Below are 21,468 nucleotides of genomic sequence, written 5' to 3' on the forward strand. Positions count from 1 at the left end.
ATAGCTGAGAATCTTTATTGGTTATGTAAGCCTGCTGTACGCTGCCTTCCAGTTCCTCCAGTCCCCATTAAGTGTGTAATAGTTTTGATCCCTTTTTCAACACTTAACAGCGCAAGATTAGAACAGACAATTGCAAATATTTGTTTTCAAATATATCTGGGGTGCTTGCCTGGTTTGAACTGTATCTTGACTCCAGCATCCATCTGGATCTTCTTGATCATTTCTCCACTTCGACCAATCACAACACCTACAGAGTGGCGGGGCACAGGTACCTAAAAAAAAAAAATTAACCAGCCTTTCTGAGAACTGAGTGGTCATTGAGCAGCTGGACCAGTTAATCTTGCATCTGATATTTACCAGCCAGGATTTATAGTATCTGGGCAAATTCAAGAAGATGCCAAGTAAGCTGACCTTTCACATTTTCAAAGCTTTTCATTAATAAATTAATTTTAAAAAACCACAGACAGACACACCGGAAATTACTTACATCCAAACCACCTCCTTCCATCCTGGAACTATATTCATTCCTCTCTCCAAAGCCAGCATGGTCCCTCTCTCGCAAAATCTCATTCACCATATCCATTGCTTGCTGCAAAGCCGAATTAAGGGGAAATACTCTGACTGGGAATATGAGAGGCAAAGAAAGACATACATGCATAAACCTCAGCAAAGCCCATTTTCTTTTGTGTATGAGGATACCTGCACTTTGTAGGGGTCCCCAATGATGCGTAGGGGTTTATCTATGTTGGATGGCTGGGAGGAATCTTGAATCAGAATCATCTTCACTCCAGCTCGCTCCTGGGATGTTGCAAGAGAGAGAATGAGACAGTGAGAGAAAGCTATTTTAGATTCATTACAGCACATGATGCATGAACATGAACTCCTGAAGTAGAGGACCCATTTTGATGGCATAAAAGCAGCCATATTTTTACACCATGTAACTGTACAAATAAACAGTTGACACAGAAGAGCTCTGACCAGCATGTAGACCACAGTGCACTAACCCCACTAGTTAAATCAGCTATTTATATGAGCATGACCTGTCATAAGTTTGACCTCTACAATATCCGATCTATCACCAACAAAGCCCCTCTGGTCAATGACTTCATCACAGAGTGCAAACTTGACTATTTATGTCTCACAGAAACCTGGCAGTCACAGAATTACTTTCTACAGCTAAATTCAGCAACTCCACCAGGATTTGTTTACATATGCAAACCTCGGTCTTTGGACAGTGGCGGCCTCGCGCTGATCTATCACGATAGTATCAAACTAACGCCACTGTCTCTACCTGATCAATCTCCCTTAGAACTGCTGGCTGTTAAGTTCTATGGACCTACACCCACCATCGTTGCTGCTCCGTACAGACCACCTATGGCATTGAACATTCTTTATCACCGGGGTGCCGCCCGGGTGATCATTTTTTTTGGGGGGGTGGCACAATTTACCTTGGCGCAGCACACCTGACAGCTGTTTTAATGTCCACACAGTCAAGAGTTATTAAGAAGGACAATGTAGCCTATAGATTTTATCAGGGTTCGTAGACAGTGGATGACTGACAGTCGAGACAAGGTGTCGTGGTGGGTGTGAACATGATTGACAGCCACGAGAATTGTCCAATCACATTAGATCAAAAAAACATTAAAACAATACCAATTCGCTGCCAATAAAAGTGGGAGTGTCTGGGGCGCACAGAACTGCACCCCATGGAACATCTGAAGACACCAATTAGACAGCAGCCTCGGGTCACCTGCTCGCCAAAAAGTTTGAGGGCTTACGTAAGATATCATTTGGCCGGCGCCCCTCACCCAGGAAGTATACGTATTCAGACAGAAATCAACCAAATACCATTTGGAACCAATATTTAATGGCTGCTGACAGGCGCTCACAGACTGAAAAACACTTTTATTTCATAATTATTTGCATTATACAACTAAATTATATTTAACATGTTTAAGTAGATTTCATCGCTTGATATTTGAAGGGGACAGCACCCCAGCGCCCTGTACTGGCCAGCTGCCACTGTTTATCACTGAACTTTCGACAGTTTTAACCACCCCTTAGCGCATTGTCTCTGATGGTTATCCTAATGGGGGATTTAAATGTTCTTTTGATAACACTGACAATATGTTCACTAAAGATTTTAAAGCAATGTTACATTGCTTTGATCTAAAGGTTGTCAACTTTACAACCCACACCATATATCTTTGACTTAGTTTGCTGTTCCAGCATCGCAACATATACTATAACCTCAGCTGAACTATTCATCTCTGACCATAAAGCTGTGTTATTCAACACCAAGCCACTGCTTGGTAAATCAAGGGTGCATCGTACCATATCATACCGCAATATCAGACATGTTAATCCAGATGATCTCAGCAGTTTAATTACCTTGAACGCCATTCCTGCTCTCACCTCCTCACTTCCTGACATTATGGACAAGTACAATGATAGTTTGTCTTCTGTACTTTATAGTTTAGCCCCTCGGAAAACACGGGTTGTTTCATTTGCCCATACTGCTCCCTGGTACACACTTAAAGTATGTCAGCTCAAGGCTATAGGTCAGTGCCTTGAGAGGCTTTACACCAAAACTGGACTTCCTGCTTGCTGTTCATAAACAAATGTATTCTGATCATATACTACATTATAAAAATGTTCTTTCAACAGCTAAAAACATCCTATTATGCAAATATCAGTACAAGTACACGGAATGCTAGAACTCTCTTCTCCACAGTGAAAAGGTTACTCAACCCACCGGAAGCCAATATGAACAGTAACCTTTCTAATGAACAATGCTCTGGTTTTTTGAAGTTTAACTTCAAAATTAGTACAATTCATGAGCAGCTCACCTTTGCTAACATCATGCAGACTGACTTATCAGCAAGCGCCATGAAACGCTCCCCACCCACTGTCCTATTTGACTTCAGTCTTCAAACTGAAAATCACATCTTTGAGCTTATCACTAAGTCCAGCACCTCCACTTCATTACATTACATTAGTCATAAAGCGACTTATAGTAAGTGCATCTAATGTAGGAAATCAGGAGAACTACTAGTCATCAGAGGTCATAAGTGCAACCTTTCTCTAAACAAGCATCTAAGAACAAAACCAGTGCTAAAGAAAAAACGCAAGAAAGAGAGTTGTTTTTTTTAAAATGAGTGAATACAATAAGTGCTAAGAGCAAGTAACAGGGTAGTAGTTCTTGAAGAGGTGAGTTTTCAACCTGTGCTGAAAGATGGGCAGTGACTCCGCTGTCCTGACATCAGTGGGGAGTTCATTCCACCACTGTGGGGCCAGGACAGAAAAGAGCCGTGACTGGGTCGATCGGCAGCAAGGGCCTCTGAGCAAGGGGGCAACCAGGCGTCCCGAGGCAGCAGAGCAAAGTGGTCGGGCAGGGGTGTAGGGCTTGACCATGGCCTGGAGAAAGGAAGGAGCTGTTCCTTTCACTGCCCTGTAGGCTAGCACCAGAGTCTTAAACTGGATGCGAGCAGCTACTGGGAGCCAGTGTAGGGACACGAGAAGGAGAGTTGTGTGGGAGAACTTAGGGTGGTTGAACACCAGACGAGCTGCAGCTTTCTGAACAAGCTCCAGAAGTCTGATGGCCGACGCTAGGGCGCCAGCAAGGAGGGAGTTGCCGTAGTCCAGCCGGGAGATGACCAGAGCCTGGATGAGCACTTGTGCCATCTCGTCAGTGAGGAATGGGCGAATCCTCAGAATCAGAAACACTGTCATTTCATGCACTTATGCACATGAAATGACACGAAACATCGTTTCCCCCAGCAGTTGCGACACAAAGACCAAAACACATAACCAAACACAAGAACTACAAGAACACGTATCCAAACTAACACATATTATCAACAAAAAAAAAAACACTGTCCAGAAGAACGAACGCCAGCCAGGATGATTGTCGGAACTGCCGGTCTGCATGGGCTAGCAGTTAGCTTAGCCTGCCCCACTTCTGCGTCCTGTCAGACCGCCCTCAGTGTTTCCTCTTTGGGCGCAGCTCTGGTCAGGGCCGTGGTCCTTGGGCCCACAGGACACAGCAGACAAAGCTCCTTCAGCTGATCTAACGCTAGCTCTTCCAGCCAGACACGTTCCGACACACCTCCCCGCACTCCACACATCCATCCATTATCTGAACCGCTTCTCCTGCTCTCAGGGTCGCAGGGACGCTGGAGCCTATCCCAGCAGTCATTGGGCAACAGGCGGAGAGACACCCTGGACAGGCTGCCAGGCCATCACAGGGCCAACACAAAAACACACACACACACACACACACACACACACACACACACACACACACACACACACACACACACACACCTAGAAACAATTTTGTACGGCTAATTTGCCCGACCTACATGTCTTTGGACTGTGGGAGGAAACCCATGCAGTCACGGGGAGAACATGCAAACTCCACACACAAGACAACCCTCAAGGTGGAACTCCCCGGGGCTCAAACCCAGGATCTTCTTGCTGTTAGGCGACTGTGCTAGCCACTGTGCCACCGTGCCGCCCTGTTTTACATACAGACATTAACTATTTGTTTGTGCACAATGACACTAAAAACACAGTCAAGGCTAGGCGAGGCCGCTGCCAGACCACCCTCAGTGTTATCGGAACTGCCGGTCTGCGTGGGCTAGCAGTTAGCTTAGCCTGCCCCACTTCCACATCCTGTCTGACTGCCCTGGGTGTTACCTCTTCAGGCACAGCTCCAGGCAAGGCCGTGGTCCCTGGGCCCACAGGACACAGCAAACCAAGCTCTCCCAGCCATTAAACGAAGCCAAACTTAGACGCAGATGTGGACAAAGACACTGCATGGATGGTATTGGGTGAGGCCACCGCAAACGTGAATTTGCGCCACCATCTTCCCACATTGGAACTGGGTGAGGCCACTGCAAACGTGAATTTGTACCGCCATCTTCCCACACCGGAAGCAAAATAATAACACTTTTCCCCTGAATCCAATTCCTACAACCCTTGTTCAAAAATGCCTGCCCTAGGGGTGTCCAGGGAGCATAGTTGTCTATTCCGTTGCCTACCAACACGGTGAACGTCGGTTTGAATCCTCGTGTTACCGCCGGCTTGGTCAGGCATCCCTACAGACACAATTGGCCGTGTCTGCAGGTGGGAAGTCAGATGCAGGTATGTGTCTGGGTCGCTGCACTGGTGCCTCCTTTGGTCGGTCAGGGGAACTGGGGGAAATAGCGTGATCATCACATGTGCTATGTCCTCCTTGGCGAAACTCCTCATTGTCAGGTGAAAAGAAGCGGCTGACGACTCCACATGTAGCAGAGGAGGAATGTGGTAGTCTGCACCCCTCACCGGATCGGCAGAGGGGGTGGAGTAGCGACCGGGACGGCTCGGGAAAATAGGGTAATTGGCTAAGTACAATTGGGGAGAAAAAGAGGGGGAAAGAGCCAAAAAAAAAAAGTTTCATAGTTTCTCATAAAGTCCCACAGGTTTCAGTGTTGAGGCCACTCCTGTTTATTAGTTACCTCCTCCCTCTGGCAACATCTTCCGGTACTACGGTATCCATTTCCACTGTTACGCTAATGATACACAGCTTTATGTGTCCGCTAAGCCCACTTCCACTCTCCTCTCCAGTACCCTCACTGTTTGTCGCCATGATTTACATACATGGATGTCAAACAATCATCTGAAATTCAACAGTAGTAAAACTAGCTACTCCAAATTGGCACTAAAGCTACACTCTCAAAAACAAATATTTGCTCACTCTCCATTGCAGGAGCCATCATACCCATCTCCACACAGGCTAAGAGCTTTGGTGTCATCTTTGATAGTACTCTTTCCTTTCCCAGTCACAAAAACAATGTCACCTGGATTGCATATTTCCATCTGCGAAACATCTCCAGACTATGCCCTGCTTTAACACAACACTCCACGGAAGTCTTGGTCAACGCTTTGATCACATCACACATTGACCACTGCAATGTGATCCTTGCAGGCATCCCCAACAAAACTTACTCATTGGCTTCAACTCATCCAGAATTCTGCAGCACGGATTATTACACATTCAAAGTCCACTTAACATGTCCCTTCCTTGCTGATTCAATTAGTGGCTTCCTGTGTCACAGCAGATTAACTTCAAAACTTTATTATTAACATTCAAAGCTCTTCACAATCTATCCCCTGCTAATCTCACAGACCTTCAGACTTATACTCCCTCTCGCTCCCTGTGGTCTTCACCAGCAGGTCTATTGGCACTACCAGCCACCAACCTCAGCACAATGGGTACTAAGGCTTTCTCCTATGCTGCACCCAAACTCTGGAACTCCATTCCCAGTCATATCCACATACTGGACTCCATTACAGAATTTAAAACTGCTCTTAAAACCCAACTTTTTAAACTAGCTTACTCACTTTAAATGCATTAACTGCATCATGTTGATTTAACTCCTTTCTGAGCTATGCTCTGTTTCTTATTGTGTGATTGTACTGTTTTTTTTACTGCTTTGTTGTTTATTGTATTTGATGTAAGGTGACCTTGGGTGTCATAGAAGGTGCTATTAAATAAACAAAATACATAATTATTATGGGCGGCACAGTGGCGCAGTGGTTAGCGTGGTCGCCTCACAGCAAGAAGATCCTGGGTTCGAGCCCCGGGGTAGTCCAACCTTGGGGGTCGTCCCAGTTTGTCCTCTGTGTGGAGTTTGCATGTTCTCCCCATGTCTGCTTGGTTTTCCTCTGGGGGCTCCGGTTTCCTCCCACAGTCCAAAGACATGCAAGTCAGGTGAATCGGTCATAAATTGTCCCCAGGTATGAATGTGTGTGTGCGTGTGTGTGTGTGTGTATGTTGGCCCTGTGCGATGGCCTGGCGGCCTGTCCAGTGTGTCTCCCCGCCTGATGCCCAATGACTGCTGGGATAGGCTCCAGCATCTACGTGACCCTGACAGCAGGACAAGCGGTTCGGATAATGGATGGATGGATCATTATTATTAATTTATTAAAGTCAATTCTGCCAATAATTACGTTTCTTCTTCTGATAATCCCCCCATAACAACACTTTGTGTTTCACCTGTAGCTGTTTGATGGTCTCTCCTCCCTTGCCAATAACAAGGCCTGCCTTTCCTGCAGGGATCATCATCTCTTGCATGCTGCCTGCCTGCCCATTAGTTGACTCATGGAACGAGGGTGGGGGTGCAAGACCTCTTGACACTATTTCATCCAAGAACATCCTTGCTTTCCTGGAAGAAAAGGTAAGTAGGAAAGGATAAGGCGGCAATAGTAAAAATAAAGAATAAAAGATAAAATATATCGTTGTGTCAGACAAAGATGAGTTTACCTCTCTGCCGTAAAACTTACTGTATGGCATCTGCCGATCCTGTGAGGGAAACACATCGCTCTGGAAGACCTCCACTGTCTGAAAGGAGAAAAAAAATCCATACATACATATATATATAAAATGCGAAGTCTAAGAGAATTTATTTAAATAACCAACTAGGGGTTATCACATAACTTACCAGATGCAATCTGGACCTTGCAGCCAGAGTCCTGTTGTATCTTGTTTATCTGCTCCCCCCCTCGACCAATGACTGGATTGGAAACAACCAAGATAATTTGCGGATTTAGTCTAACCATGCTAATCATCATTACAAGCACTGTCATGACACGGTGCACGTGCTCGACGGAAATGTGTGTGCGTGTACTCACTGAGACCGACCATGCCATCAGGCACCATAAATTCTTCAGTCATTGAAGAGGACCTGGCACTGCTGGTAACAAAGATGGGGGAAAAAATGACGCGGGGAGTACCTCATCTACGATCAAGAACCATGCGTACCATAGGCCTTCATAGAGATGAAACGGTTACCGGTTTCATGATAAGCCACGGTAAAATTCCCAATAGTTAGTATTAATGTTTCAAATTTTGGCGAAGCCGCAGCCCTTATTTCATTTTTAACATGTGCCTGCACACTGTTTTTAATGACAATAAATGGAATGGAATTGAAATTTTAATTATTAAAACAGTGTTTAATTACTGTGCTTTGAAAAACTCAACGGTAAATACTGTCCAGCCTCAACCAAAGTTAGCGACAGTCCCAGATGCAGGGCTTCTTCTTCCTCTTTGGTGTTTCTTGGCGGTCAGCAAACCAGGTTAGAGGTTCATTAAGGCTGACAACTGGACTGGAGTGTGGAACCAGGTGCAGCATGCAACGTGTGTTTGTTTTGCGTCACTAAAAACATGGCAGAAGGCAGTGACAGTGCTACGGCAGAGATTTTTCAGCCTTATAAGAGGACTAAGTCTGAATTGTGGTTGTTGTGTTCATTTATTTTATTATTTTATTGATCCCCGTGGGGAAATTCTTCCTCTGCATTTAACCCATCCTAGCCGTGTAGCTAGGAGCAGTGGGCAGCTGCCGTGGAGCAGTGGGCAGCTGCCGTGCAGCACCCGGGGAAACCTGCACTACAGAAGCTTTTTATGGGAAAATCACAGAAAGTTGTATCATTTCATCTGGACACGTTCATTGGGAAAAATGTTTCATCACTCATCCAAGTGACCTCTTCAGTCTCAACTGACTGACTGCAGGTATCCCCACCCTTATAAACAATACAGTGGTATAATGATAGAAACCAACGATCGGTTTCATATGCAAATTGTCATGACCATTAACTAGAATTTCAATGGCTATTCACACAGAATTGGGGAATAGATGCAATCACAGCTAGGGATCGACCGATCGGCTTAGATAGTTGTCATTTTTCATATCGTTATCGGCATATTTTTATCGGCCAGCCTATTTTTTGATATCACATATTGAAAATGATTATTATTTCCTTACATGCAGAAAAAAGGTTTTGAAACAACCACATGAAGAGGAGAGATGTGAGAAGAGGAGAAAGGGGTAACTTGTAGAAAAACGGCAAGCAAGAATGGTCAGGGTGTGTGTTCAAAAGCATAACTACAGCATTATCAGGAGTGAAATCTATTAAGACACTCCAATAAATGCAGCAATCAAATTTCGCTGCACAGGAGCAAGGTTATGAAAATAAACTTCAAAATGAAGCTACAACCTTTATATAGCTGGAACTCACCTGAACATTTTTCAAGGTATTTCTAAATGTTGCAAAAGTCTTTAAACCTTCTCAGCACTGGCAACATCATTCCTTTAAAATACATTATTGACAGTTGCTTTTAAAAACTGTCATAAACTTTCATATAGTGTTGCACGGTGTATCGATACTAGAAAAGTATCACGATACCCTCACGCAAAAAAAGATACGATATGCTTGGTTTTTAGTATCGATACTTTTATTAAAATAACGTTGTGTGTCTGTGCAGCAAGCTGCTCCAACTCTCAGTCATGCTTCTTGCGCCAGAGGCTAGTGGGCGTGTCTAACTGTTTCACTCACACGCAGCGAAGCAGCAGCACGCGGGCTGACGTCACTGTGAGTGAGAGAGGGAACGAAAGATGGCGACAGGTTCGGAAGCGCTTGCCGACAGTCCTCAGCTTGTAGACAAAAAAAGACGGGCGAAGTGAAGTCTGGAGTTATTTCGGATACTTCGCAGATAGTGAGGGCAAGCCCACAGACACACTGAGACCCGTCTGTATGACATGTTACAAAGGCGTTCAGACAAAGGGAGGCAACACGTCCAACATGGCGAAGCACCTCGCTGACAGACATCCCGGCCTTTACAAAGAATTCAAAGACCAACAGGTTAGCGAATGTGATTGAAAACGCCATTACATGATCAGCCCCAATCGTACCCACTAACTATAGGCTATATAAGTGAAACGAGTGTGGTGTGTTCTATGACAGGCAACCTTTTTTTCCAACACTGAATTTTGACGAGGCATAGCGACAGTGATCATACTGTAGTTTGTTGTGACTTGTCTTATGTACACTATTGTAGTGTTACTATTCGTGGGTTACTAACTTAATCACTAATATATATAAGTACACGGAGACGAGGATGCGGCACAAGTCTGATCTTTACTGACGGAGACATCACACACTACTAGGCTCGACCAGTGTATTACAGAATTCAGTAGTGGTGACAGTCCAACAAAATCGAGCACCGAGTGCTCGATCCAATACACCACATCCCTCTTTTCCAACTGAGATGTGGCCTACTCATCAGTTGCTTCAACAGTAGACCCTTTACCGAACCATTAACACTATGGCATTAACACTGAACAAGTCTTTTCTACTTGCATACTTCAATGATTAATACAGCATGTTTTTTTTTAAATGACAGATGACTCTCATTAAGCAACATAAACCATTTCCTTTTCACATTCTGGTGGTTAGCATGTAAACATTTTGAACATTCAGCAATCTTGCAACATTTCAGGTTAAACACACCTTGTACTCTTTGTTTCACCTTCTTTTTTTCCTTTTTTTTCTCCTTAATAAACACTTGAATGATCACACAAAAGAACCCTGAGGTTAGTCATTGTATCTGGCAGGGCGCCTAACTGCTCTGCCGCACTTTGTGTAGCATGTGGGTGTACTGCCTGTAGTCACCGGAGGAGGGTCGTGTGGTGGCAGGTCATGTGGTGGTGAGTCGACTGGCACAGGCGCTTGTGAGAGTGAGGGTTGTACCTCTGGGTCAAAATGTTCCTCACTGTCCGTGTCTCTGAATAGGCTCGGATGTATCTTCCTCAGATGTCGCCTGTTCCTTCTCTGCATCCTCCCAGCCGGTGTCTGCACAGTGTAGGACCGTGGTTCATCTCTCTGTCGGATGACAACGGCAGGTTCCCAGCCGCGCCGCGTTTGCATGTGTACGGTGTCTCCTGGGGTCAACACTGGCAGGGGCTTTGCACATTGGTCGTAACGTTGTTTTTGGCGGAACTGCAGGTTCCGGATCTTGCTGTGAATGTGCTGTGGGACTGATTGTGTCAGCACAGCAGTGGAGCACGGAAGTGTGCTTCGTAGAACTCTCCCCATCAACATTTGTGCAGGTGATACGTCCAGTCCTGTCACCGGTGTGTTCCTCAGTGACAGCAACACCAGATGTGGGTCAGTGCCGGTCTGCATTGCCTTCTTCAGCGCATGTTTCACTGTCTTTATGACTCTCTCAGCCATGCCATTTGAAGAGGGAAAACCTGGGCTGGAGTGTATGAGCTTGAACTCCCATGAAGCTGCGAATGACTTCATCTCATAGCTGGCAAATGGGACATGGTCACTCACTATCTCCCTAGCAATCCCGTGTCTGGCAAACACAGACTTCATCTTCTGGATTATGTGTATGCTGTTTTGTCAGATATGTTGAGCACTTCAGGATATTTGGTTAGGTAATCAACTAACAACAGGTATGACTGACCGTGTAGCTTGAAGATGTCAGCTCCGACTTTCATCCATGGCAGTTCTGGGACCTGATGCGGCATAAGTGGCTCAGCCTGCTGTTTGGGCTGTAGCTGCTGGCATTGCACGTACTTTTCCACCATTGCCTCTATATCTCGTGCCATGCCAGGCCAGTAGAGAGACTTTCTTGCTCTGGCTTTTGTGCGCTGCACTCCTTGGTGTGCAAGATGCAGCTTCTCCAAAATCGTGCTCCTGAAGCTCTGGGGTATGATGATTTTGTCTCCGACCAAGACAATGTCATCTTCCATGCTTATAATGTCCTTTACTGCCCAGTAGGCGTGTAGTTTTCTGTCCAAACTTTTCTTTTTCATGGGCCAGCCTTTCTTGTGTTTCTCACACACAGCTTGCAGCACGCCATCTGCTGCCGTTGCTTTCTTTAATTTGCTGAGCGTTTCCTCGCTCAAGGCATCTGTGGCATCCAAGGCATACACAACTCTCTCATCACAAGGGTTTTCATCAATATGGTCACCTTCTCTGCTAGCTGTAGCGCGTGAGAGTGTGTCGGCAATGTACATGCGCTTGCCTGGTGTATATGTTACACTCAGATCATACCTCTGCAGTTGTAAAAGCATACCTTGCAGCCGCGCAGGTGCTTTGCTCGGCGGCTTGCGCATGATGACCTCCAGAGGCTTATGATCGGACTGGACAGTTACTGGTCTGCCGTAGACATACTGGTGGAATCTCTTAGCAGCAAACACTATAGCGAGCAACTCTTTCTCTATCTGTGCGTACCTCTTTTGTGTGTCGGTGAGCGCTCGTGAGGCATAGCACACTGGGCGGTCGTTCTGCATCAGACAGGCTCCCAGTCCATCCTTTGAGGAGTCTGCTTGTAGAGTGAGAGGCTGCTTGTGATCGTAGTATCTCAGCACAGGGGCTTGTGTGAGGGTGGTCTTTAGTGCCTTTAGCGCTGAGCTGTGGTGCGGGCACCATTGCCACGCTACATCCTTCTTGAGCAGCTGTCTGAGGGGTGCCGTGAGTGAGGCTTCGTTTGGTATGTATTGCACTAGGAATTTTGTCATTCCAAGCAGACGTTGGAGACTTTGTTTGTCTTCCGGGGTTGGCATGTCGACAATCGCTTTGATCTTTGTGTCGTCAGCTCTCTGTCCTGCTGCCGTGATGACGTGTCCCATGTACTTTACAGTATCAACTTTAAACTGGATCTTGTCCCTGTTAAATTTCACATGTGCGGTCTTGGCTCTCTCCATTACTTTCTGCAGGATTTCATTGTGTTCCCGCTCTGATGACGCTGCGATGATCATGTCGTCTGCTATAATGTACACACCTGGGATATCGCCGAAGGTCTCACAGTTCTTTTGTTGAAACACTTCGCTGGCCGATTTGATCCCGAATGGAAGTCTGAGGAAGCGGAACCGGCCCCACGGCGTGTTGAAGGTGCATAGCTTAGACGACGGCTCATCTAGCTTGATCTGCCAGTATCCATCCTTTTCATCTAGGATGGAGAAGATGGATTTTCCTGTTAGCCTGCTGCGCACGTCTTCCGGTGTAGGAATGGAGTAGTGTTGACGCTTGACTGCCTCATTCAGGTTGCAAGGATCCAAACATACCCTTAGCGCACCATTTTTTTTCTTTGTGGCAACAAGACTGTTCACCCATTCTGTAGGTTCATTGACAGGAGTTATGACTTTCCTGTTCTGCAAGTCTGTGAGTGTCTCTCTTAGTGAGTCCATGATGGAGAGTGGTACGTTCCTGCACGCGTGAATCACAGGCATGACGCTGGGGTCAATGTGTATGTGATGAACTCCAGGAAATTCGCCTAATCCTGTGAAGACCTCCGCATACCTCTGCAGCAGCTCCTCTTTGGTGAACGGAGGTTTTGCTGGTTGTGGGGACTCCACTGCAAGCGCCTCGACTCTTCTCACCAGCTGCAGCTCTTCACACGCATCTCCACCCAGGATTGGCTTGTCAGCTCGGCTAGACACATGGAAGTCCAATACAGCCGTATGCTGAGATGTGCGGCAATCTAGAGATGCAACACCATCTGAGGGTAGTCGTGCACCACCAAAAGCAATCAGCACAGTCTTTGTGGGCCGTAACTGAACGGGACCTGGTAGCTGCCGGAATACGCGCATAGGAAGCACATTTGCATCGGCGCCTGTGTCCAACTTGAAGTTAATTGCTACGCCTCTGACCGTGGCTGTTTCACGCCATACAGTGCCTTTAGCTTGGTGGGCTGCTTTGTTTTTGTATTTTCCAATCATGCCTATATATAAGGAATCAATTTCACTTTCTAGATTATGCACTGTCTTTGTCTTGTAATTGCCGCTTTTTTCAGTGCTTGATTTACACACCTTGGAAAAATGATTGTTCTTACCACATTTGTGGCACACTGCACCATAAGCTGGGCATTGACGGGGCTCATGTTTATTTCCACACTTGTGGCAGAGAGTTGTTGCTACATGCCTCTTGCTGCTCGTTTTGTTCTTGTTCCAGCTGCCCGTGCGCGTTTGCCCTGTTGCTTTCTTTAATGCATCCACTGAGGCGTCTTGGACAACATGTGACGTCTGCATCGCTTGTATTTGTGACTTAGCGAGCTCGGCTGATCTACATATCTCTACGGCCCTGCGCAAAGTAAGCTCATTATCACGTAACAGTCTTTCTTTCAAACGGGCATCATTTATGCTGAACACTAATTTATCCCTTATCATGTCATCTTCATGTCTGCCAAACTCACAGTCTTTGCTCTTCTGGCGCAGCTCTGTGATGAATCTGTCCCCCGATATTCCTGCTGACATCGTGTGCGACCAGAATTGATGGCGTTCGAACACGACGTTCTTCCGAGGGCTGCAGTAGTCCTTGAAGGCTTTCAGAACGTCCTCCATCGATTCGTCGTCTCCTCCTGGGATGACGGTGAGTGTGTTATACACTTCCAGCGCCTCCTCTCCGATGGTGTGAAGCAGAATGGCTATTTTAACCGTCTCTTCCTTGTCCAACGCACCTGAGGCGGTCATGTACAGCTGGAAACGTTGCTCCCATCTTCTCCAGTTTTCTGCGACATTCCCGGTAAGTATCAGCGGTGGTGGCGGCTTGAACTGTTCCATATTTGTGCGCAGGCTAGCACGTGTTAGCTAGCTGCCTCAGCTACCAGCGAACTCGTTGAAGTACCGCCCTTGAATTATACCGTAACTCCGTCTTCTGACACCATGTTGTGACTTCTCTTATGTACACTATTGTAGTGTTACTATTCGTGGGTTACTAACTTAATCACTAATATATATAAGTACACGGAGACGAGGATGCGGCACAAGTCTGATCTTTACTGACGGAGACATCACACACTACTAGGCTCGACCATTGTATTACAGAACTCAGTAGTGGTGACAGTCCAACACAATCGCGCACCGAGTGCTCGATCCAATACACCACATAGTTAGCTTATGGAAGGGCAATGTTCACGCTAGTAATGTTGACTTTAGCATAACTTGCAAACGATCTATTCAATATTCAATCAGTTCTGGTAATATTTATCATGGTAATATTTGTCAATAATTATTTCTTAGATATAAGATATGTGTAAATGACCCATATTACTTTATATTATATTTGATATTATTAAGACAAGTGATTAACCCAGCCGCTGAGGATGCACAAGCCAGTGCATCCTTAGTGCCGGTCCCAAGCCCGGACAAATGGGGAGGGTTGCGTCAGGAAGGGCATCCGGCGTAAAATCTTTGCCAAATCAAATATGCGGATCATAAATAAGACTTACATACCGGATCGGTCGAGGCCCGGGTTACCAACGACCGCCACCGGTACTGTTAACCAGCAGGGTGTCGGTGGAAACTATGCTACTGTTGGGCGAAGGAGAAGGAGAGGGGGAAAGCATGTCCAGAGGCAGCTAGAGAGGAGGAAGGGTAGGCATGTGGAGGTGAGAGTTGGAACTTTGAATGTTGGCACTATGACTGGTAAAGGGAGAGAGCTGGCTGACATGATGGAAAGAAGAAAGGTAGGCATACTGTGTGTGCAAGAGACCAGGTGGAAGGGGAGTAAGGCCAGGAGTATCGGAGGTGGCTTCAAACTCTTCTAACATGGTGTGAATGGGAGGAATAATGGGGTAGGGGTAATTCTGAAGGAAGAGTATGTCAAGAGCGTGCTGGAGGTGAGGAGAGTGTCAGACAGTGATGAGTATGAAGCTGGAAATTGAAGGTTTATTGCTGAATGTTATCAGCGCATATGCCCCGCAAGTTGGGTGTGAGATGGATGAAAAAGAAGAATTCTGGAATGAGTTGGACGACATGGTGGAGAAGATACCCAAGGAGAAGAGAGTGGTGATTGGAGCGGACTTCAATGGACATGTTGGTGAAGGGAACAGAGGTGATGAGGAGGTGATGGGAAGGTATGGAGTCAAGAAGAGAAATGTGGAAGGACAGATGGTGGTCGATTTGCGAAAAGGATGGAAATGGCTGTGGTGAATACATATTTCAAGAAGAGGGAGGAACACAGGGTGACGTACAAGAGTGGAGGAAAGTGCACACAGGTGGACTATATCTTATGTAGAAGGCGCCATCTAAAAGGGATTGGAGACTGCAAGGTGGTGACAGGGGAGAATGTAGCTAGGCAGCATCGGATGGTGGTCTGTAGGATGACTTTGGAGACCAAGAAGAGGAAGCGAGTGAAGACACAGCCGAAGATCAAATGGTGGAAGTTGAAGAAGGAAGACTGTTGTGTGGAGTTCAGGCAGGAGTTAAGACAGGCACTGGGTGGTAGTGAAGAGTTGCCAGATGGCTGGAAAACCACTGCAAAAATAGTGAGGGAGACAGCTAGGAAGGTACTTGGTGTGTCATCAGGACAGAGGAAGGAAGACAAGGAGACTTGGTGGTGGAATGAGGAAGTACAGCAAATTATACAGAGGAAAAGGTTGGCAAAGAAGAAGTGGGATAGTAAGAGAGATGAAGAAAGTAGACAGGAGTACAAGGAGATGCAGCGTAAAGCAAAGAGAGAGGTGGCAAAGGCAAAGGAAAAGGCGTATGGTGAGTTGTATGACAGATTAGACACTAAGGAAGGAGAAAAGGACTTGTACCGATTGGCTAGACAGAGGGACCAAGCTGCAAAGGATGTGCAGCAAGTTAGGGCGATCAAGGATAGAGATGGAAATGTGCTGACAAGTGAGGAGAGTGTGCTAAGAAGGTGGAAGGAATACTTTGAGGGGCTGATGAATGAAGAAAATGAGAGAGAGAGAAGGTTGGATGATGTAGGGATAGTGAATCAGGAAGTTCAGCGGATTAGCAAGGAGGAAGTGAGGGCAGCTATGAAGAGGATGAAGAGTGGAAAGGCAGTTGGTCCTGATGACATACCTGTGGAGGCATGGAGATGTTTAGGAGAGATGGCAGTGGAGTTTTTAACTAGATTGTTTAACACAATCCTGGAAAGTGAGAGGATGCCTGAGGAGTGGAGAAGAAGCATACTGGTACCGATTTTCAAGAACAAGGGCGATGTGCAGAACTGTAACAACTACAGAGGTATAAAGTTGATCAGCCACAGCATGAAGATTTGGGAAAGAGTAATAGAAGCTAGGTTAAGAGGAGAGGTGACGATCAGCGAGCAGCAGTATGGTTTCATGCCACGAAAGAACACCACAGATGCGATGTTTGCTTTGAGAATGTTGATTGAGAAGTATAGAGAAGGCCAGAAAGAGTTGCATTGTGTCTTTGTAGATTTAGAGAAAGCTTATGACAGAGTGCCGAGAGAGGAGGTGTGGTATTGCATGAGGAAGTCAGGAGTTGCAGAGAAGTATGTAGGAGTGGTGCAGGATACGTATGAGGGAAGTGTGACAATGGTGAGGTGTGCGGTTGGAATGACAGATGGGTTCAAGGTGGAGGTGGGATTACATCAAGGATCGGCTCTTAGCCCTTTCTTGTTTGCAATGGTGATGGACAGGTTGACGGACAAGATCAGGCAGGAGTCTCCATGGACGATGATGTTCGCGGATGACATTGTGATCTGTAGCGAGAGTAGGGTGCAGGTTGAGGAGAGCCTGGAGAGGTGGAGGTATGCACTGGAGAGAGGAGGAATGAAAGTCAGTAGGAGCAAGACGGAATACCTATGCGTGAATGAGAGAGAGGACAGTGGAATGGTCAGGATGCAAGGAGTGGAGGTGACAAAGGCATTTGAGTTTAAATACTTGGGGTCAACTGTCCAAAGTAACGGGGAGTGCAGTAGAGAGGTGAAAAAGAGAGTGCAGGCAGGTTGGAGTGGGTGGAGAAGAGTGTCAGGAGTGATTTGCGACAGAAGGGTATCAGCAAGAGTTAAAGGGAAAGTTTACAAGATGGTTGTGAGACCAGCTATGTTATATGGTTTGGAGACAGTGGCACTGACGAAAAGACAGGAGGCGGAGCTGGAGGTGGCAGAGTTGAAGATGCTAAGATTTTCATTGGGAGTAACGAAGAAGGACAGGATTAGGAACGATTATATTAGAAGGACCGCTCAGGTTGGACGGTTTGGAGACAAAGCAAGAGAGGCAAGATTGAGATGGCTTGGACATGTGTGGAGGAGAGATGCTGAGTATATTGGGAGAAGGATGCTGAATATGGAGCTGCCAGGGAAGAGGAGAAGAGGAAGGCCAAAGAGGAGGTTTATGGATGTAGTGAGGGAAGACATGCAGGTGGCTGGTGTGACAGAGGAAGATGCAGAAGACAGGAAGAAATGGAAACGGATGATCCGCTGTGGCGACCCCTAACGGGAGCAGCCGAAAGTAGTAGTAGATTAAGACAAGTGATTGAGATTATTATATGGCGCTTTGTTTATTAGATTTATATGCTATTGAATTTGTTATAAAGTGCCATGTACCAGATTTGATTTTATAGTGAATTGCACTTTTATTGTTTACATACATTTTATTGTGAACAACGTTGATATGGTCTCCTCTGTATGTTACTGCGCGTGCGCAAGTTGACGGCAGAAACGAGAAGGAAAGTTAAAATGGCTGACGTTCGCATGCCATGAGAAAGCCAAGGACTGTTCGTGGAGAATATTGTTTATCATTTTTTATTTAGCACCTAGCTGGAAGGCGATCAGGTATCTGTGTAGAGTGACTGTGTAATTTGAGTTCCCTTATGAGGTGTTATTTTTATGTACTGTGTAACCGGATTTGGAAGTTAGCTAAATGAGCTAATGCTAGCAGTGCTATGCACGTTGTTACAGTAGCTAGCTATGGTGGAAACGTGGTCGCATGTATGAGTGTATGATTGTATGTTTTATTTTGCTTTCAGCTCTTACGGTGTGTCTGTGGTGGTTCGTGTAAATAAATGGTAGAAATACCGCACCATAGCCCATCAGTTATCATCATTGAGTGCATCATCTGAATAAAGTCCGGCTGGGAATGCTACAATAGGCTACCTGAAATGCACTCAGTAGAACCCATAGCCTACCACCAGAATGTATTGAGTCCAAATTAGTTTGTTAGCCATGAACGACATTCCATTAACTCAGCAGGCTTGACCTAGGGTAGGCTCCATCAGATGGCCCACTGAATAGCATAGTAATTTGCTTGTAATTTTAACACTGACCTTAATCTAGACTAATTTGGCTATTTAAAGGTAATTTATTTATTGACAATCAGCAAAAACGGACTGAGAATGGTACTGCAAATGACTAATTGTCTGACTGACGTTTGTCCACCATAGTGTAATGGCATGTACCATGTAGTGGCATGTTTTGTTTTGTTTTTTTAAATAAAGAGAAAATAGTCTTTTAATTGTATGTGTCAGTCAGTCATTAATGTGTTCACTGTTCAAAAGTTTAAATTTTACAGAAAAGTGGCTTGTTAAGCAAAAGTAAATATGTTAACAAACAGAAGAGATTACGCTCATACTTGCTCTGGAGAATTAATTTATTAATGTCATTTGCTCAAAAAGTAGGACAGGAACAAGCTGGTGACAGTTAAACCATAGTGAGACCGAGCTGGATCATTATTCATCTCTTTTCCAGATGTCTGTGAATGTTCTCATTCATCCAGGTCATGGTTATCCAAAGGAGTTGAATCAAGTGCAACTGGACTTGGTATATATCCGTGAAGACGTTTCGCCTCTCATCCAAGAGGCTTCCTCAGTTCGTGCCTTTCTGACTAGACCAAGCTAGTCTGACTGGCTGGTGATGAGACTCAGAATTTATCCTCTAGGAGTCGTTGTCAGAGCTATTGATATGCATTGCTCTTTGTGATCAGATGTTTACCAACGCCCGTCGCTAACAGAGCCATAGATATGCGTGGCTCTTTTGTGTACCGATGTTTGGCCGCGCCCGTCATTATCTGAGCTATTGATATGCGTGGCTCTCCGATGTCCAGCCGCGCCCGTCGCCATCGGAGCTATTGATTTGGATTTGTTTAGCAGCGACAGTCGTTGGGGGTGTTACTTTCGACTTCATTGTTCAGTGGTCATGAGTCTCGTTGGAGCCGTTAGTGACCGGCTGTTGTTCTTGGAGGCTAGGCTTCTTGAGTCTCCTGGGTAGAGATGAACACTCTTTTCCAGATATTTTAGAATTTTACCGTGGTAGCGGTTCAGTATCGAGTATCGAGGTATTTATGGCAGGTATCGTATCGAAGTCATAATTTTGGTATCGTGACAACACTACTTTCATAAAGAAAGCGAGCAAAGGTCAACTCTTTGGTAAACTGGTACGGCTCTCCATGAACGCTCCAAATTCGTATATAACTGAATTGCGAAAAAAAAAAAACCTACATAACTGAAAATAAAAATTCCCAGTATTTCACTCACTTTTGTGCCCTAATCTAGCTTCCATTTTAACAGAAATAATAATTACATATATAAAGAAAACAAGCCTTCTCCTCTTGTAAATCCCGAACTGACAGTTCTACATGTTAACAAAAAACTGGCTCCCTTTAGCATTGAGGTGGTGTAATTGATATGGTCATCTTTAGTACTGGATACAGTCAACCTATAAGCAATATTGCTAGTCTCTGTTAAGCTTGTTAGCATTATGGGGTCATTAATTCTTACCACGTTACTTTCATGTCACAGCATAGATAACCAAATGTGTCAGAGCCGACTTGGCTTTTGACTTCCATCCATCCATTATCTTAACCGCTTATCCTGCTCTCAGGGTCGCTGGAGCCTATTCCAGCAGTCACTGGGCGGCAGGCGGGGAGACACCCTGGACAAGTCGCCAGGCCATCACAGGGCCGACATACACACACCCATTCATTCCTAGGGCAAATTTAGTATGACCAATTCACCTGACTTACATGTCTGTGGACTGTTGGAGGAAACCGGAGACCCCGGAGGAAACCCACGCAGAAACGGGGAGAACATGCAAACGCCCTGGCTTTGACTTATGACAGGTAAAATCAAACTATATGGTTTGTATGGTCATTATGTGTTCCCTTCCAGAACATATTTTTTCGTTTCATAAGTGTCTACGAGCAAGTTCCTTTTTAATTTGACAGCCCATTGTGGTATCTGAAATTGCCACGAGACAAAGAAAAATAAACCGTACCATTACACGAAAGAGCAGGCTTGAACAAAAAACACAAAGATAGAGGCATGTAACTCAAATCCTAAGCACCCAAGCACCATAAAAAGATGTCCTAAAGCAGAACTCAACATCCCTCTATTACTAGTGTAATTCATGAACAGAACACCAATTTAGCAGCCAGTCTTTTGTGTGTGTGTGTGTGTGTGTGTGTGTGTGTGTGTGTGTGTGTATGTGTATACAGTTAGTTTCCAAGAACCAGGAAGAGAGGCAAGCAGCCATATCATGGGCACGATGCAGAGTCCGTAACTACTTCGCTACGATGTATAGATCGAAGAAAGTGTACAGGGTTGATGACGATGACATCACAGATCAGAGACCTAGTCTGTTCATTGGTGTAGTGCAAACCCAGCCACAGACAGATGAATGGACAGTTGAATCGAAAATAGCACGCAAATGTGTAAAATTTAAATTGGACAAAGGTGCGCAAGCCAACGTAATTCCTTACAGCCTGCCGCAGAGAATTGGGAAAAAGAATGTACTTAAGACACACAAATGTGAAGCTGTCTACACATACAGGAGACAAAATACCTGTGAAAGGAAAGTGTAGATTGACAGTAAAATATAAGAACATTTATGTAGTGGAATTCATTGTGGTAAAGACAGATGCTAAATCAATCCTGGGAATTC

The 21,468-nt window shown here is 45.4% G+C and overlaps 1 protein-coding gene across 4 annotated transcripts in view; it reads right to left on the bottom strand.

Annotated features, from left to right (window-relative positions):
• The window catches only part of khsrp (KH-type splicing regulatory protein), a 53,755-nt gene that overhangs the window by 26,413 nt on the left and 5,874 nt on the right, over positions 1-21,468 (bottom strand). For 2 of the 4 annotated variants that reach the window (XM_056279634.1, XM_056279632.1), the window contains exons 5-11: positions 7,678-7,736; positions 7,488-7,559; positions 7,330-7,387; positions 7,043-7,211; positions 700-798; positions 488-589; positions 170-272 (exon numbers count right to left, since the gene is read on the bottom strand). In XM_056279634.1, coding sequence (XP_056135609.1) covers positions 170-272; positions 488-589; positions 700-798; positions 7,043-7,211; positions 7,330-7,387; positions 7,488-7,559; positions 7,678-7,736 — 662 coding nt within the window. Of the gene's footprint in view, positions 1-169; positions 273-487; positions 590-699; positions 799-7,042; positions 7,212-7,329; positions 7,388-7,487; positions 7,560-7,677; positions 7,740-21,468 lie in introns of all 4 variants that reach the window. The other 2 variants (XM_056279633.1, XM_056279631.1) reach the window with 1 other exon arrangement.

This window comes from Lampris incognitus, chromosome 5, assembly GCF_029633865.1.
Source record: "Lampris incognitus isolate fLamInc1 chromosome 5, fLamInc1.hap2, whole genome shotgun sequence".
NCBI lineage: Eukaryota > Metazoa > Chordata > Actinopteri > Lampriformes > Lampridae > Lampris > Lampris incognitus.